The 15,978-nt window shown below is 38.5% G+C and overlaps 1 protein-coding gene and 1 long non-coding RNA gene across 3 annotated transcripts; one reads left to right on the top strand and one right to left on the bottom strand.

Annotated features, from left to right (window-relative positions):
- Nucleotides 1–3,656: 3,656 nt before the first annotated feature.
- LOC124378926 lies at nt 3,657–6,384 on the bottom strand. Of its 2 annotated transcripts, none has more exons than XR_006924326.1 (2): nt 5,796–6,384; nt 3,657–5,291 (listed from the first exon to the last, which is right to left on the bottom strand). It is a non-coding gene; the product is annotated as an uncharacterized LOC124378926 (long non-coding RNA). The 2 variants fall into 2 exon arrangements; XR_006924327.1 differs by having other exon boundaries at nt 3,657–5,269.
- Nucleotides 6,385–12,512: 6,128 nt separating this feature from the next.
- On the top strand, nt 12,513–14,832 carry ier5l (immediate early response 5-like). The gene has a single exon (XM_046838764.1). The coding sequence runs from the start codon at nt 12,694–12,696 to the stop codon at nt 13,618–13,620; it is 927 nt and encodes a 308-aa protein (XP_046694720.1). The 5' UTR covers nt 12,513–12,693; the 3' UTR covers nt 13,621–14,832.
- Nucleotides 14,833–15,978: the final 1,146 nt, after the last annotated feature.

The raw sequence follows: 15,978 nt of genomic DNA, 5'->3' as shown, positions 1-15,978 counted from the left end.
ATCCTATTAAACAAACTTTATTTATAATACTACTTTGAGTGAAGGATGTGAGCTAATACTTGAGAACGCATCCAAGAACATATTTACGTTTAATCACCACATTATCTGTGTAAAGCTGCTTTGAGACAATGTTCATTGTTAAAAGCGCTATACAAATAAAAATGAATTGAATTGAATCCTGTGAACTATAATAAAAATTTAAATAAATAAAAGCAGGAAAGCAATAAACCGTAAACCACACAAGGTGGGCAGTGGCTACATCCTAAACCCAATATTACAAAATGCAAAGTATGTCAAAATAGTAGGTCATCTGAATAGTGCTATGCAGTTTACTTGACCTGGATGTGACCAAAAGCATTCGCTGACTAAAGTGGTGTTTATCAGGTTACCACACATGCAAATCTAATTACAAGGAATACCCTACATATTAATTAACTACCTAATAATCTGCTGTTGCAGCCCATCTACCTCAAGGTTTAATGAAAATATTTTTCTGCTCACCACAGTTGAGTGCTTATTTGAGTTACTATATATTTAACATTAACTCAAACTAGTCTGCTCATTCTCTTCATATTTGTCATCCACAAGATGTTTCAGTTTGCAGACCCTCTGTACACAGGATGTTAAATTTCTGTTTTCTAAACCATTCTGTTGTGTGTGTAACTCCCAGGAGATCAGCAGTTTGTAAAATACTCAAACCAGTCCATCTGGCAACAACGACTAATCATGTTACAAAGATCACACTTCATTCTAACGTTTGATATGAACATTAACGGAATTTGGCAGACACCTTTACCCAGAGTGACTTACACCAGAGCAACTGAGAGTTAAGGATCTTGCATAAGCGCCCAACATGGACATCTTGGTGGTGCTGGTATTTTAACTCATGACCTTCTGCGCCAAAGTCCAATGCCTTAACCGCTTGAGCTATTACCTTAACTAAAGCTCTTGACCTGTATCTGCATGATTTTTATGATCCGATAACCACAGAAATTAGCAGGTATATTTATTAAAGTGGATGGCGAGTGTGTACACGTATGTGTATAATATATAAAAACATTTTTATTTGAAATTAAAATATGAATGTTACAATAGATTAAATTTGCAGGTTTACTGATACTCTTTATTGATATTTAATGATCCCTGGTGGTCTAGTGGTTAGGATGCAGCGCTCTCACTGCTGCGGCCCAGGTTCGATTCCCGGTCAGGGAACCAACCCCAGCCATTAGGGTTGTATAAGCCAGTGCACTCTTAGTGCCGGTCCCAAGCCCGGATAAATGGGCAGGGTTGCGTTAGGAAGGGCATCCAGCGTAAAAACGTGCCAAATCGAACATGCGGATCATGAATACTGATAATCCGCTGTGGCGACACCTAATGGGAGAATCCGAAAGAACGTCGTTTTTAATGAACCCACAAATTTTTCAACTGATCAATAAGTGATCATGATTGGCAGGTGTTTCTTGTTGGCTGTCAGATTGACTGTTAATTAAATTAATAGCTCTGTTATTCTTTGCTTGGTTTAAGACCCCAATTTTGCCCATATTGGTTGCATTTGTTGTACAAACCATATACATATCAACCTTGCCTTAACAACCACCACCATCAGAAAGGGTAAATGTATCACAATCATCAAAAGTAAGAATGCTAGATACACACAATGATGAGCCAAAAGATTTTGGGACCAAGTTTAACCTATATCAAAATAATATAGGCCAAAGAAAGGCCAAAATGTAGAGAAGGAAAGGATCTGTTAAAGATCCAAAACATAAGAGATGGTTTGAGTATTTCCATAACTGCAGATCTGGGATTTTCAAACACAAAACAATCTTTAGTCTTTATGTGGACAAAAGTGGTCTGTTGAGAGAGGTCAACAGAGAATGACCAGACTGGTTCGCCTGGACAGAAAGGCTACAGTAACCCAGATAACCACTCTAAAATATTTTGGTCGACAGAACAATACTTTAGGCCACTAAGTCAGGTTGTCATAGATTTTGTGCAAAAGTAGTTAACACAGACTTTATTAACATGGACTTTAGTTAGAATGCTGTAGTATTTTGACATACTTTTGTACAGTAGCAGCCCAAGAAATCTGAATAAGAAATCCCGACAAAATCAGACACCAAGGGATATAGTTACTTTTGGTGCTTTATGTTGTTGCTGTACCATTTTCTATGCATAATATGGTTTTGGGAGAGACTGTAGACACAGTAGGCATATAGTCAATAAGGTGCCATGTTATGTATAGTATGCAGATATTGATGTAGCTGCTAATTTATCATAGTGTCCTGGTAACCTAATATTTTCTATACAGTATCTAGAGTTGTGTTATAAAGTTTAAGACCATGAAAGTTTTAGAGTTTTGCTGTTGTGGATATAAGGTACAGCAACAGTTTAATCGTCATCATACATGTAATACCACTTTGTGCAATAATAAAAATGTGCAAATGACATGTTTTTACCCTGACAAAATAGTGTTTGAGGGGACGTTTATCTTTTCCTCTGGTCGGCATAAATTAGACTATGCATTGTTGCGTGTGGGCGAACCTGAGCGAATGGTGTTGAACACGGGGGAAGAAAAGGCGTTAAGTGAAGAAGAAGCAAGAGCACGGAAGGATTTGAGAGAGGACAAAGTGAGCACTGACGTAAGCATACAAGGATTTGAGAGAGTTTGTTCTCTCAGCTCTGTGGTGGGTGATGTTTCTGGATAAAGACTGGTTTATAAGAGTTACATTTTAAGAAATAATAATATTTGATAATACAAAGATATTTAAAACACAGAGATATCTTTAAAAAAATAACCTATTAAGTATCGCTTTGTTTCCTACTTCAATTCCATCACAAATTCACTGCACTCTTTTTGGCAAAGACTGTAGATTTTTCAGCTATGTAAAGAAAAAACATCCATTCATTAGTTATAGTATTTTTTATTGGTAGTTTATCCACCATGTGTTATAACCTTGCAAAATTCACGAATACAAAAACTAGAATGATTTTTTCCAGAAATGTAATCAAAATAGACATAGATGATTTACATATACTTTTATTTTTATTGTGATTCTTAATTTCAAAAGGGCAGGTATTTTATATAGTATACAGACAAACAAGTAATGGAGATCTTGTATATAACCTACCTGAAACAAAGCCATAATAAAAATGAATGCTAAAAAGAAAAATACAGCTAGCCTTTAAGCACAAAGCTCTGCTGTCTACGTGCATGTACGAGAAAGAGGGAGAGGTACAGCTCCCCCTTTCTTCCATTCTCCATATCTCTACTAATTATTTCCGCCCCCTCCCCCCAACACACACACACACTCACGCGCACACACACACACACACACACCGCGCGCGCACATGCACACATTTTCCCCAGAAGCACGCGGACCGACCGACGCAGAGCCTATGGTATGCAGATGAGTCTCGACAGGTCACAGGAAGTCGAGATTCCAGATAAAGCTTCAAGAAGGAAACTGAAGAGAGAGCAGAGGAAGCAAAACAGAGAGGGAGACAGCGAGTGATATTATAGTATAGCTAACGCTCTATCAGTTGTTCTAAATATCTAGTATGAACATAGAAATAATATCCAGGCATAAAGCTCTCATACAGGCACCCTACTGAAAATGCGCTACATCTAAAGAAGCTTTTTTAAATCATTGAAATACAGAACATCATCCGTTTTATTCCATTTTTCCTCAATTATCAGAATTATACACAAAAGCCAACATGTTAGAGATGCGTAAAAAAACAGCACTGTTGAATTTGCTTATCTGATTTGTAAGAAAATGTTGATTTATTTTCTAGATATGCCCCTCTGTCACTAATGGAAGACATGTGTATGTTGAACATAATTAAACTAATAAAAAACATGTTCATTGTTAAGCATAATTGTTGATATGTGAAATTTGTATGTAGATGTTTCTTTCACATTTATCTAAAGAGTCAGCAAGTTGAAGCAGCTTGTAAGTTTTCCAGCACAAGTCTTTCCAGTTTCTCCGTAACATAAGCTGCATTTTTTTTACTGTCATATTTTAGCAAGAAAGAAAAAACAGAGAGCAACAGTTTAAAGCTGCTATAACATACGTGATAACAAGAACTAACTTATTTCACAAATAAAAATATCTAAAAGTGTGACGTGTCATTCTTTAACAATTAAAAATATATTATCTTTGGCCAATCGCTGTGGTAATAGAGGAATAAAACACTCTGAGATGTTTCGTTATTGGAAAATAATTCACTCTGGCGTGGTAACAGGCCTGACTTTTCACATCACCCCGCAGTTGATTCATTTGCTGTAATAGTACATCCATTTTACTCTTTCAGACTAATAAATAGATTATATCCATTTACAGATCCCAGAGACATGTAGTATTTAAGATATTTTACAGAAAATGAATGAATGTGTCAGTGCGACTGCTCCGAACATGTGGGCTGGAGAGAGTAATAAAACAAAAGCAAATAAAAGGAACAGACTTTTTTGATGTTGAGTTGGGGAGAAAAAAAATCAGACCAAAGTTCATGGTCATGAGAACATTTGCACATCTGCAGAAGGCTAAAATTTGAAAGAGGATTTCAAGCAGATGTGGAAATGACACTATGCGGTAGGTAAGGAGGCGGGGCCAAACAAAACTCACCTCCTGATAAGAAGCCTAATAAAAAAATAAAGCAGATTTGAGACTTTCACAGAAATATAGAATTAATTAAAGTAATTTGTAAAACCTTCAGATAGTGTGGATTTCTGCTGTCAAAAACTAGTGTGCCTTTTAAATACATATATAACAAAATAAATATTAAAATATTAATAAAATTAAATAATTAAATTAATAAATATTTAATTATAACCTGGGATATAGAGATCGGACTTTCAGTTCCCTGCACCTCAACATCTATACCCCAGCACATGGGAAGGCTAATGAAAGCTTTTTCATACATTTGTTTCTCGAGAACCGCCATCTTTTTTTTTTCCTCCTCTTTAGGATTTTCCGACACATTTCTGGAAGAACGGGCCGCTTTCCGACCCGATCACTTTACGGGAAGCAAGCCGCGCGCGCAGAGATACGATCGTTTCCATGGAAACCAGCCTTCCCTGACGAAAACGGGGACACGGAGGTCAAGACGAGCTGTTGCCTTGGAAACCGCGCACACGTCTTTCTCTCCTGTACACCAAGCCCCGCCCCTTTGACGATCGAACGCCTCGCTGTGGAGGTCGGTGGCTTTGATTTGCTGGAATGCGCTCGTGGGCTTTTGACCCCGCCCTCCACGCCGAGCTCGCGCTCTTAAAGGGGAAATAGGGCACGCTGTAATTTGTAAAGCGGGAGGGAATCGGGTCATATTATTTGTGACACTTTCACTTTTGTCCATAAAAATGGTTTTTACACTGAAAGCTAATCATGTATTCACGAACAAGCAGTGAATTTTATGGTAATATGTATCTTACCTGCAATAGATTACGTAAGCAAATTAATTAATATTTAATTAATTATTAATCATGAAATAAAATAAAAAATTATAGGAATTTTAAAAAGATATGAACTAATTAATATATCTTTTTGCAAGAAACGATCGTCCGTATAATTCTACTCTTTTAAATTTGCAGATTATTTTTTTAACTGTGGTTTTGCCGATAAATCCACATTTTGTTTTTCTCTCTGCACGGATACAAATGCCACTTCCGCAAACAGGAGAATATATTGGGAAAAAAATGTACCGAAAGACGCAGCAATATAAAGTATCTAATTGCATCCATGTTAAATGGTGGGTGAGAATTTTGGAAAAGCAGCTCCGTGCGGAATGCAGCTTACCGTGTAGAGCAGCAGCAGCACCGCGCCACAGCTCACACTTAATCAAGCTTATCTGACCCCGACAGAAACAAATATAATACCCGAACAGATCAATGCACTTGCCTCACAGATTTACAGAAACCTCTCGGGAGAATGGAGAAGGTTTACTTTTCTATCTACCGCCTGGTCGAGCACGCCATGTTTGTCTGGTCAGAGGAGGGCTACTGCGCGCCTGGACGTATGGTGGCGTCCGATATGTGCCTGGGTGAAGCGATTTATGTTCAACTTGATTACTTTGCCTTTAAGTTCACAAGGCATCCATCTGGCAGGCAGACGAAGCTCCGCCCTGATGTTTCACCCAGCGGTCCTCCTGCCACCGCAGTGTCCGGGCCAAATCACGCACACTGCAACTCCCACAATGCCTTCATGATGAAATCCTGCCGCCGCATGACACCAAACCGAGGGGGCAATGTAGTTTTTACCGCCTCCTCATTTTGATTGACAGGAGTTTATTATCCACTATGACTCGCCAACTCAAAAATTAATGCTATGAAGTGGTTGGGTTTTGTTTATTACTATATAAGATTATGAAATAAAATAAAAAAACTGAGCCTACATATAAACATACTCAAAGCTGCTTTTGTCCTGTGGTTTGAATATGTTATGAATTCTATGAGTATCAGTTTTGGAGCTGATACGCGCGAAAACCCAAGGACGCTTTCTGAATGTAGTATGTGGGAACTGTTCGAGTTTCATGAACGTTTTGCCACAAGGTTCCTGTAGGCACTTTTAAGAGTTTTGCTGGTGAGACAACCTAAATATCTTCTGGGAACCGCTTGATTTTAGAGAGCATACGAATGTGCAGGTCGAGAATCTGAACTGTGCATTATGTTCCTCGAAGAACAGAACACATGGCATATGAAAAATTAGACTAGTGGCTAGTGTGTGCTGTGGAAAAGTAAATTTCATCTTTCTTTGGTATGTAACACAAGACTTTTATGTTGTACCTCAAACACAACATTACAACTTTCACTGCTTAAAGCATACTTAACATAATAAATTAGCTCGGCCTAATGTTTTACCATGCCAAGCTGGATTCTTCCTATAATAGTAAATCCTTTAAAGTGTTAAATTCTTGTATACCTTAACATGTGCAATTTTTAGTTTAATAAATGAAGCATTTTATACAAATTTGTAGATAATGGTTAGTCTAGTTTGTCATTTGCTTTGCTGTAACAGTCATAAATAGATTTTCATCATTTTCTCTCGTTTGAAAACTTGTTACGGAGAATGTAATAGAAAACACAACGTGTTTTCCATTTCCATGATGCTACCGTGGTGGATATCTTACTACGCTCCACCCAAGGCTCCTTACATTAAATGTTATTATAAATAATATTATAATAAATGTTTAAATTCTCGCTAAAAGTATTTAATTACATTGTTCGGAAAAATCTATTATTAGTCTTCAATCAGTCAATATCATGAAAAAGTAATCCCTTATTTATTACATTCAGAGCCATTATCTGAGCTGTGTGTGAACACATTCTGACCTGTCAAAGTTGAGAATTCAGCAGTATTGTGCTGTAAAAAAAAGAAAAGACTTAATTAAGAGAAGCACCTGCTATTCAATCATTAAAAATAGATATTTTTACAAGGCGATCAGTCCTGGTTCTGTGAGGTTTATTAGTATAATATATTAGTAATAGTATAAATATATTATATATTTTAACATTTTATTAGATTTTTTATTTTAGGTGTTATTCTGGCTCTATTCTCACCACACACATTTCCTATGTGTATTTTAAATGCATGTCACACTCAACAATTATTTCTCTATTAATATTAATATGCATTCCAATTTACACCAGCTGCATCACAGGCATGTACAACTTGAGCATGAATGTCACACTGCACTTGTTGATTATTTTTTCCCCCTTTTCACATTTTTGTGAAGACTAATAACTCCATACAACTTTACTGATCACACTTTCTATATGCTGTGAACCTGACTTTCAGCTCTTTTGGGTGTGTTGTCAAAATGCTGTTAGTTCATTTGTTTCTGTGGCTAAATAAGAATACCATGAGTTTATAGCACATGGCAGTAAATCATTTTTATTTATAAAATAAGTACCTGCTAAATTCAACCTTCACCTTAGGCACCTTAAAACTAAATCTAACAAAATTATTAAATATAGAAATTGTGTAAATTCTGTAAAATTTGTGGAATACTGCATAGCCTCATTCTGTGATCTGGGTAAATTCAGTCCATGAGTCATCAAGCATTTGGTTCAGACACATGGCCAAGATAGAACAAGCTAAATAAGAAATTATATGCAAAAATATTATTTATTACTATAGACATAAAACATTTTTTCTTGAATGATCAATGTCTCAATAAAGCTGAATGATCAATGTCTCCTGCTGCCCCTGACAGTAAAGTGCATAGAGCACTACATAGTACACTGTAAGTCTTTATAGTAGCAGAGATTTTAGAAGGCTCTAATGTTACTACTAGTTGCTTTGCAATTATTTCAAAGCAATGTGGCCATTGCAGTGAGTTGTATTCATTTTATATTATAATTATTCTTTATAAGTTAACATGTCCCATTGAGGAATAAAGTGATTTAATATTTTTCTACCTTTTTAGTTCTTGACCAGAGTTTATCTAGAATTTGTTCTATTCATTTTATATATGTCTAATAAAAAGAATAATTAGTTTCATTTGCCTATAATGCCTATATAAGATATTTGTCTTGGCTAGCCGTAATTTGTTGCAACTGGGGGTGCAACTGGTAAAGACAGTATCATGTAGTAGTGCCATCTACAGAGTTTAAAATAAAAATGAGTACCACTGAACAGGCAAATATGCCACTGAGGTTTTAAGCCCTTGCCAAATCATTACACTTGAAATGCTGTAGTGTAAAGAAACTAGAACTAAACCTGTCAGAACTTTTACATTCTCTTTTGTTACTGTTACAGGAATGATGGCTAAAATGAAAGAGAAATAAATGTAATAGAGGTCAAATGGTTGGTGTAGGAACAGACTGGAATGGTCATGCTTTATAATAAAGCTAGTAAAGGCAGTTCCTTCTGTTACTACAGTGTGATCTTACATCTGAAGCTAACCACAATTTCATCTACTACATCTCTGTATTGATTCAACTGCAGGTATTAGCTTTCTTCACACACATAATCGAACCTTTTTAAAAAGCAAAAGGAATAATCAGTACACATGTCCAACATTCCCAAACAGAAAGTAGTGACTTTCAGGCATTTTTGAGCAAGGTTAATGTTTTTATTGCTGTTTTATTTTCCTTCTCTATCTTTCACCCCATGGGCCCAAACTAATTTTGTTAAATACAATCTGACCTCACCAAAAAGGATAAATTAAGTATAGGTTTGTTTAAAAAACAAAAAACTACACCACTTTACTTTTTTCACTGCTATATAATGTCTGTGCAAAAGCTATTAACCAAAATCTTTTGAACAGTGTACACACATACACACACACACACACACACACACACACACACACACACACATACACATACATACACACACACACACACACACACACACACACACGCACACGCACATGCACACACCACCACCACCACCACCACCACCACTACCACCAAAAGAAGACTACTGACGTTAACTACAAGAGAATCTTGTTGGCTACAAAATACAAGATTAACTGCTTAAAAGCCATTTAAAATGGGCTTCTACTTGAATGAGGATTTAATTATTTGTAGAATGGGGTTCCTCCAGATGGATGGAAGAGTTCTAAATGGGTTCCAGGGTTCAAGATAAAAAAGCAGAAGAGTTTATGTACAGTATGTTTGATCTTTCTAGAATATGTATATTCTGTGTATTGTGTGTTCTCTCAAGTACAGTGACATTAGCCAATCATATGCAACTGTGAGCTCATTTATGTGGAAGATGGTAGATAGCCCTTTACTTTGAGTTGTGGATGGCTGGTTTCACGTCTTAGAAGAAGCATGTGTTAGCCTTGAGGGGGATAGAGCCTAAAAAGTGGAGGAAGGACCAAAACACCCATTTGCTGTGGACTGCTAATGTCTGTGTGTCCAAGGCTAAACATTAATTACCTACTGACCAAGAGGTGTTGAGATCCAGTCCCACGTTTTATCAGACTAACTGCTGTTGATCTCAAAGAGTCAGCTGCTAATGTAAATGTAAATGTAAATTTGTTGAATAAATTCATGTAATGCAAATCTATATACAGTAAGGTTATTTAAATTATACCGCTTACTCAACAATAGAAACATTCGGAGAGCATGTTCTTTTATTTTCAAGTTTCAGAGTGGGGGAAATAGTGACCCTAACTTCCATTTTGTATCACAAAATGCAGTTCCATCTCTGGATAGATAAATTATAAAGAATTAGTGTTTCATCTCGTGAGATTTACAGAAAAGTGTTCTACATAATAGACAGTGTGCAAACATGTTTATTGATGGCCCACCAACTGCCCTTAGACTTCCATTCTATATATTTTTAATGACTTTACTTTGTGTCTTAAATGATTGCTTCTGGTAATCTCATATATGCTACCAATGTGATAAATTATTTGTTTGAAAACGGTGGAACATTCCTTTAAAGGGGCTGGACAAAAATGTTTGCATTTCAAAGAGATGGGAAGGGGCCCCAAAAAGACATGGAGCATTCCTGTTTGCCTCATGTAGTAATATTACAGCAGTATTATATAATTATTAAAAATTACTGTGCTAATCAATATGCTGATTGAAAACAGAACTGTAACATTAAATTGAAGACAAAAAACAGACATGATAATGCTGCATTTAAAACCAATGCAGTTCGTAAATAACCAGCCCCTATTATATTACCCAGCACTATCATTATATGGGTTTTTGTTTGCCAGTATACATATGGTGTTTTCTGCTGTGAATATTTGCGGTAATGCACTTTTTCACAGTTGAGCTAGATCCCATATATGCATATTGCTTTCTAAGAAACTACCAGAAAGGATTTTTAGCTTTCTTCCTTATGTGCTCTGCATCTGTACATGCCTAACACACGGTTTCACTGCCTTATCGCCATTCCAGTTTGCTCTGCTATGGTTCTTCTTACATGCTTATTGATTTCATTCCTTGCAATGCATAGCTAAAAGATGGGTGCTCCTGATCCCAGTCATTGTTAAGATGCAGAGCTGGTAGCTCCAGCACTCAGCCACTAGAGATCTGAGTGTGCGAGCCAGCGAGTGAGCGACTAAAAGAGAAAGAGAGAGAGAGAGAGAGAGAGAGAGAGAGAGAGAGAGAGATTCACATGATCTAGATCTGCATGATTCACCCACTAATACTAGTGGGGTTTAATTAGGAAGTAAAGCACCAAGGCAGTGAGAATAAACTCTAAATAACACAGAGATGTAGTTATTTTTTAAAACTATACATGTTCCCAAGTTTATAAAAGTGATAATTGTATGTGAAATGAATTGGTGAAGAATGACGAAAATGTCATGACAAAAGTTAATCCTTACATTATTTATAATTATGTATAATTTACATATATAAAATTTTGCAAAACATTTTAGTGTGACTCATGCAGAGGTTTGTGTTTTGATTATGTATTGTGTTGCAAAATTCAGCTTTTTTTATTACCAGATAATCACAGAAACAACTTTTCTTTTTATTTATATATATATATATACATATATATATAAATAGGTAGCTGTTGCAGGGTTCTTAAATTCTTTCATTTCTTCAGATGGACACATAAAGAGCCATGTATTTTTTTCTCTAAAGAGTGCAATATGCAGTATTAATTAAATGCAGTCTGAATGAAATGCAGGGTTAAAACCAAGGGAAAAGAGGTTTCTATACCAGTCAAACAGTTACCTGTTATAATTCATTAGTAACGTTAACAATCGTGAAATTAGTGTGGAAATTTCTGATCAAGTGTGTTATAAATGATTGCCTTTTAACTTTTTAAAGCATTTTCAGCTGATTTATATTCCCAGCAAATATGCAAAGGAAATAAATAGTTTTAATAATTGTAAGTAGAAACGTGTTGCAATAATTAATATTTAAATTAAATAATAATAAATGTGCAAAAATTAAGAAAATATTAAAATGTAGATTTTCAAGAATCAGGAAATCTACAGCTGAGAAAAGCTCTGTATTTAAAGCGGGTGATGTGGATACAGACAATAAAATGTATGAAGTATAAACTGTTTTCACCCACTTTTAAGGGTAATTATCCAATATATTTTATACAAGTTTTTTTTTTTTTTTTTTTTTTTTTTTTTTGCAAAACACATACACAGATTATTTGTGTTGTGAAATCATAAACAATGTTATATTTTAAATTAAACTTTTATTATATCATAAAAAAATACAAATATATATTTAAGACTGAGTTTTACAGTTGATTTAAAAGATTATGATAAAGAATTAATTAAAGACACTATTCCTTATCAAACCCAAAACAGTTGTGCATGGACACTAAGTTTGAGAAAACTGTATTCAGTGGAGGAGAGAAGTGTCTCCTCTGTTCAGTGCGCGCCTCATGAGAACATTCCAGCTCGCTAAAGTCAGTTTGGAATTTGAATAGTACAGAAGAACCGCCTGTCTCTGATTTGTCAGAATCGAACGACGTAGGCGGGACCTGCATGTCACTCATGTGGATTCTCGCTCTCTGGTTGGAGCGTTGCGAGGTGGGCGGAAACGTCTTCGCGGTATATATTGTCCGACCACGGCTCTCAGGCTAATGATCGCTGTCGCTGGCTCGTTAAGAGGAAGCGGACAGAGACGGTCTTGTTCAATGTTTCACCACCGAGCAAACCTGAGCCTGCGCCCCCGAACTAAATACCGCGCTTTCGACTGAGTGAAAGCCTGAGTGCTTCCTTCGCCGAAGTGTGAGAGAGGGGTCTAAAAATAAAATGATCAACACGGGGGAGTGCGCGGTGGACGCGCAGAGCCTGATCTCCATCTCGTTGCGGAAGATTCACAACTCGCGGACGCAGCGCGGAGGCATCAAGCTGCACAAGAACCTTCTGGTGTCGTACGTGCTGAGGAACGCTCGCCAGGTCTACATGAACGAAAAGTACGCGGAGATCTACAGGATGCAGCAGTATGAGGAGGTCATGACCGTGTGCAACGAGATACAGGAGCTGAACCCTCTCGACGTGGCCGAGGACGCCGAGGAGGAGCCCAACTGCTGCGGCGTGGTGAGCTCCGCTGCGCCCAGCCTTTGCGCTGCGCTCTCGCCGGTCGGCCCGCGCGCTCCGCAGCACCCGCCGCCGCCGGGCGCGTGCACCGCGTCTCTCGTCCTCCACTCTGATGAGGAAGATGACGAGGACTCGCCCTGCAAGCAGTCGGACGCCGTGTTTTACCGCAGTTGCTGCGTGGAGGCGTGCGCCGTGGCGCCGAACTGCGACTTCTCGCCGTCGGGCGGAGTGCACTGCAGCAAGACCACCGTACTGGACCTGGACACGCATGTCGTGACCACGGTGGAGAACGGCTGCCTGCATCAGGACTGCTGTGTGCCGCTGGCACCGTGCTGTCCGAGCGCGCACGGTCCGGCCAGGAAGCGCAAAATGGACTTCAGCTACTACGCGCCCGAGCTGGAGGAGACGCCGGAGTTCGCGCCGTGCAAGCGCCAGAAGTTGGAGGAATGCGTGTACGCGGGCAGCGCCGAGCCGCTGGAGGCGTGTAACATCTCCAACCTGATCTCCATCTTCGGCTCGGGTTTTTCAGGACTTGTGAGCCGGCAAGCGGACTTAGAGCAAGCGCTTAACGGACAGTTCTGCAGCAAGCAGGCGCTGGCGAGTTTAGGGGCATGGACGAGAGCCATCGTAGCTTTTTGACCCTGTGGTAAAGAAATAGACTTAAATCCTTTATGATGAAAAAACTGTACAAAAGCCTGAGACTTTATTTTTGCAACAGATCGGTATTTAAAACATTCGAGTTAGGTTTGTTTTCGTTCGTTTGTGGGGAGGCGCGTAGTGGACGCCTGCCTGCCACTTGTGTGATGTGAGTGTGTGTGTGCGAGTGTGTGAGTGTGAGTGTGTGTGTGTGTGTTCTACACCGACGTTGACATCGCGAACATTTTGTTGCTGAAATGATCTCAACGAATTTCGTTGCCTTAAAACCCAACCCGGAACTGCTAGCTAGCTCTCACCACGAACATGGCAGGTTTTGAATGTTTTTTTTTTTTTTTCTTTCTGTTTTGTTTTATTGCTCGTGGATTGTTTTGCTTCTTGAGTTGTTTCATAAGCAACTTCACCAAGATGTCTTGTAAAATAACATTACCCATGTAATGTTTGACATAACACAAATATATTGTTTTAACATTGCACCTTCTCAGTCATGGATCGTGCTTTTTTTATACTTCTTTGAACATGTTCTGTGTAGGAAGAGGCTCCAGGCAGAAAGACTAGCTCAACTGCTTACAGGAACACCATGTGAGGCTGGATAGAGGGACTGGCATACTTCTGACTACACCTTTAATACCATGCAAGGCAATCATGTAGGCTAAAGAAGGTGCAATATTTTACACTCCTCTCTCTGGTTTGTTGTCTTTTTGTGTTTTGAAGTCGCAATACCTGGTGTATTTTGTTAACTGAAGTACCAGTTTGTCTGTAGTCCATCTATGCCAGTCACCTCCTCACTGAACGTAGGGGCCTATTAATTAACACCACAACTCCCAGAATGCAAGGCGTGACGAAACAAGCCAGGCATCTTTTGTCGACAATTAGGCATCACAATTTCCCTCCTTCTCCTCTGTCAAAAAGTTCACAGTAATTCATGATGCCAGCGTTTGCTTGGTTTTGTGGATTTGATTTTATTTTCTACAATGTTAGACCTTTTGTTCTAAAAAGGCAATATCATAAGTTAGCCATAAGTCCTCACATTATATAAGCACTATGTGTACTGAATTAAAGACGTTTTCAGACGTACTCTCCATATTTTGTTGATATTCTTGTATTTTTGTGCATATTAAATTGTATATCACCGGGTAAAACTGTTTTAGAAAGTATTTGTTTAAAATTTATAACCTTAATAAAAAATGAAAATAATTTGTTTCCTTGACTTGAGTTCTTTCTTCCTGTGATGCAGAATAAACTAAGTTTTGTGATAACCACAGCATAAGCAGAAGAGTTTAAGCATCCACAAAGAAAACTATAACACACTACATAACAGAACACTACAATGGGTTCTGAAGATCACATTTATTCATATACAGCTCACACGTGCCACACTATTTAGTGGGTGTGTACCCAGAAATGAATTAACATTGGGCAGCGTAGCAATGCTGCTCAGAGGTGCAACATCTGTGGAGCTCACACACTGGAAGGATGTTTTCCTATTTTGCTAAGCTTCAAGAAAGTAACACTACATATCCATTCAGAAATCAGCACTGGTCTTTTTGGGTCCAGTTGATTTGAGTCTTGGTTCCTTTTCTTAGAACTAGTGTCCTGAGGAACTTGTACAGACCATGCAAACAGATGGAAAGCAGTAGGGCCTTAGAAAGCCAAGCATGAACTGGCACACATTGAATTAACATTGTTTTGTTACAAGTTCATTCAACCCAGTAGCTGTTAATTTGGCAATTTGGGGTTCGCTTAACATTTGCTGTGTTTCATAAGCAACGCAACAATGTGCCAACATAGACCATACAACACAAACACAGCAGAACTAAACCCATCTGTGCATCCTGCAGTGATGCTAAGTTGCATTCAGAGTTTTTGTTCCTGCACCTTATTGCATTATTGCTGTACTCCCAAACCGGTGCTCTGCTGGGCGCTGCTGTGCAAAAAGAAATGGGAAAAAACACTTGCAAAAGTGTGTTATCTCTGTCCTGTGCCACACGGTGGTGTTCTTCAAAATCGATGAATGGAGGCATTAGAGCGCCTATGGAGCAGCACCTCGGGCTGACCTCGGATCTGCCATCACCCCCCTCCCCCTCATTCTCCCCCTCCCTCCCATCCTCCCTCCGTTCCTCTCCTCCTCCCTCAGTCACCAGCTGAAAGCTTCTCGACTGATTCCTTTCAATTTGAGACACTGCAGCAGGTCCGACGCATCAGCTTCGACCTGTCCGACATCTCTGTGTGGCCGTGCACTCGATTATCGACTTGTTGTTAATACTTATGGTTGCAGGTAATATAAGATGTTAAATAAAGCGTCAGGAACGCACGCAAAGCTGTATCCGAGACACGTTTTTA

The sequence above is a fragment of the Silurus meridionalis genome, chromosome 25 (assembly GCF_014805685.1).
Source record: "Silurus meridionalis isolate SWU-2019-XX chromosome 25, ASM1480568v1, whole genome shotgun sequence".
NCBI classification, from domain to species: Eukaryota; Metazoa; Chordata; class Actinopteri; order Siluriformes; family Siluridae; genus Silurus; species Silurus meridionalis.
The sequence above is the reverse complement of the archived record's forward strand: the minus strand, read 5'-3'. Positions and strand labels throughout refer to the sequence as shown.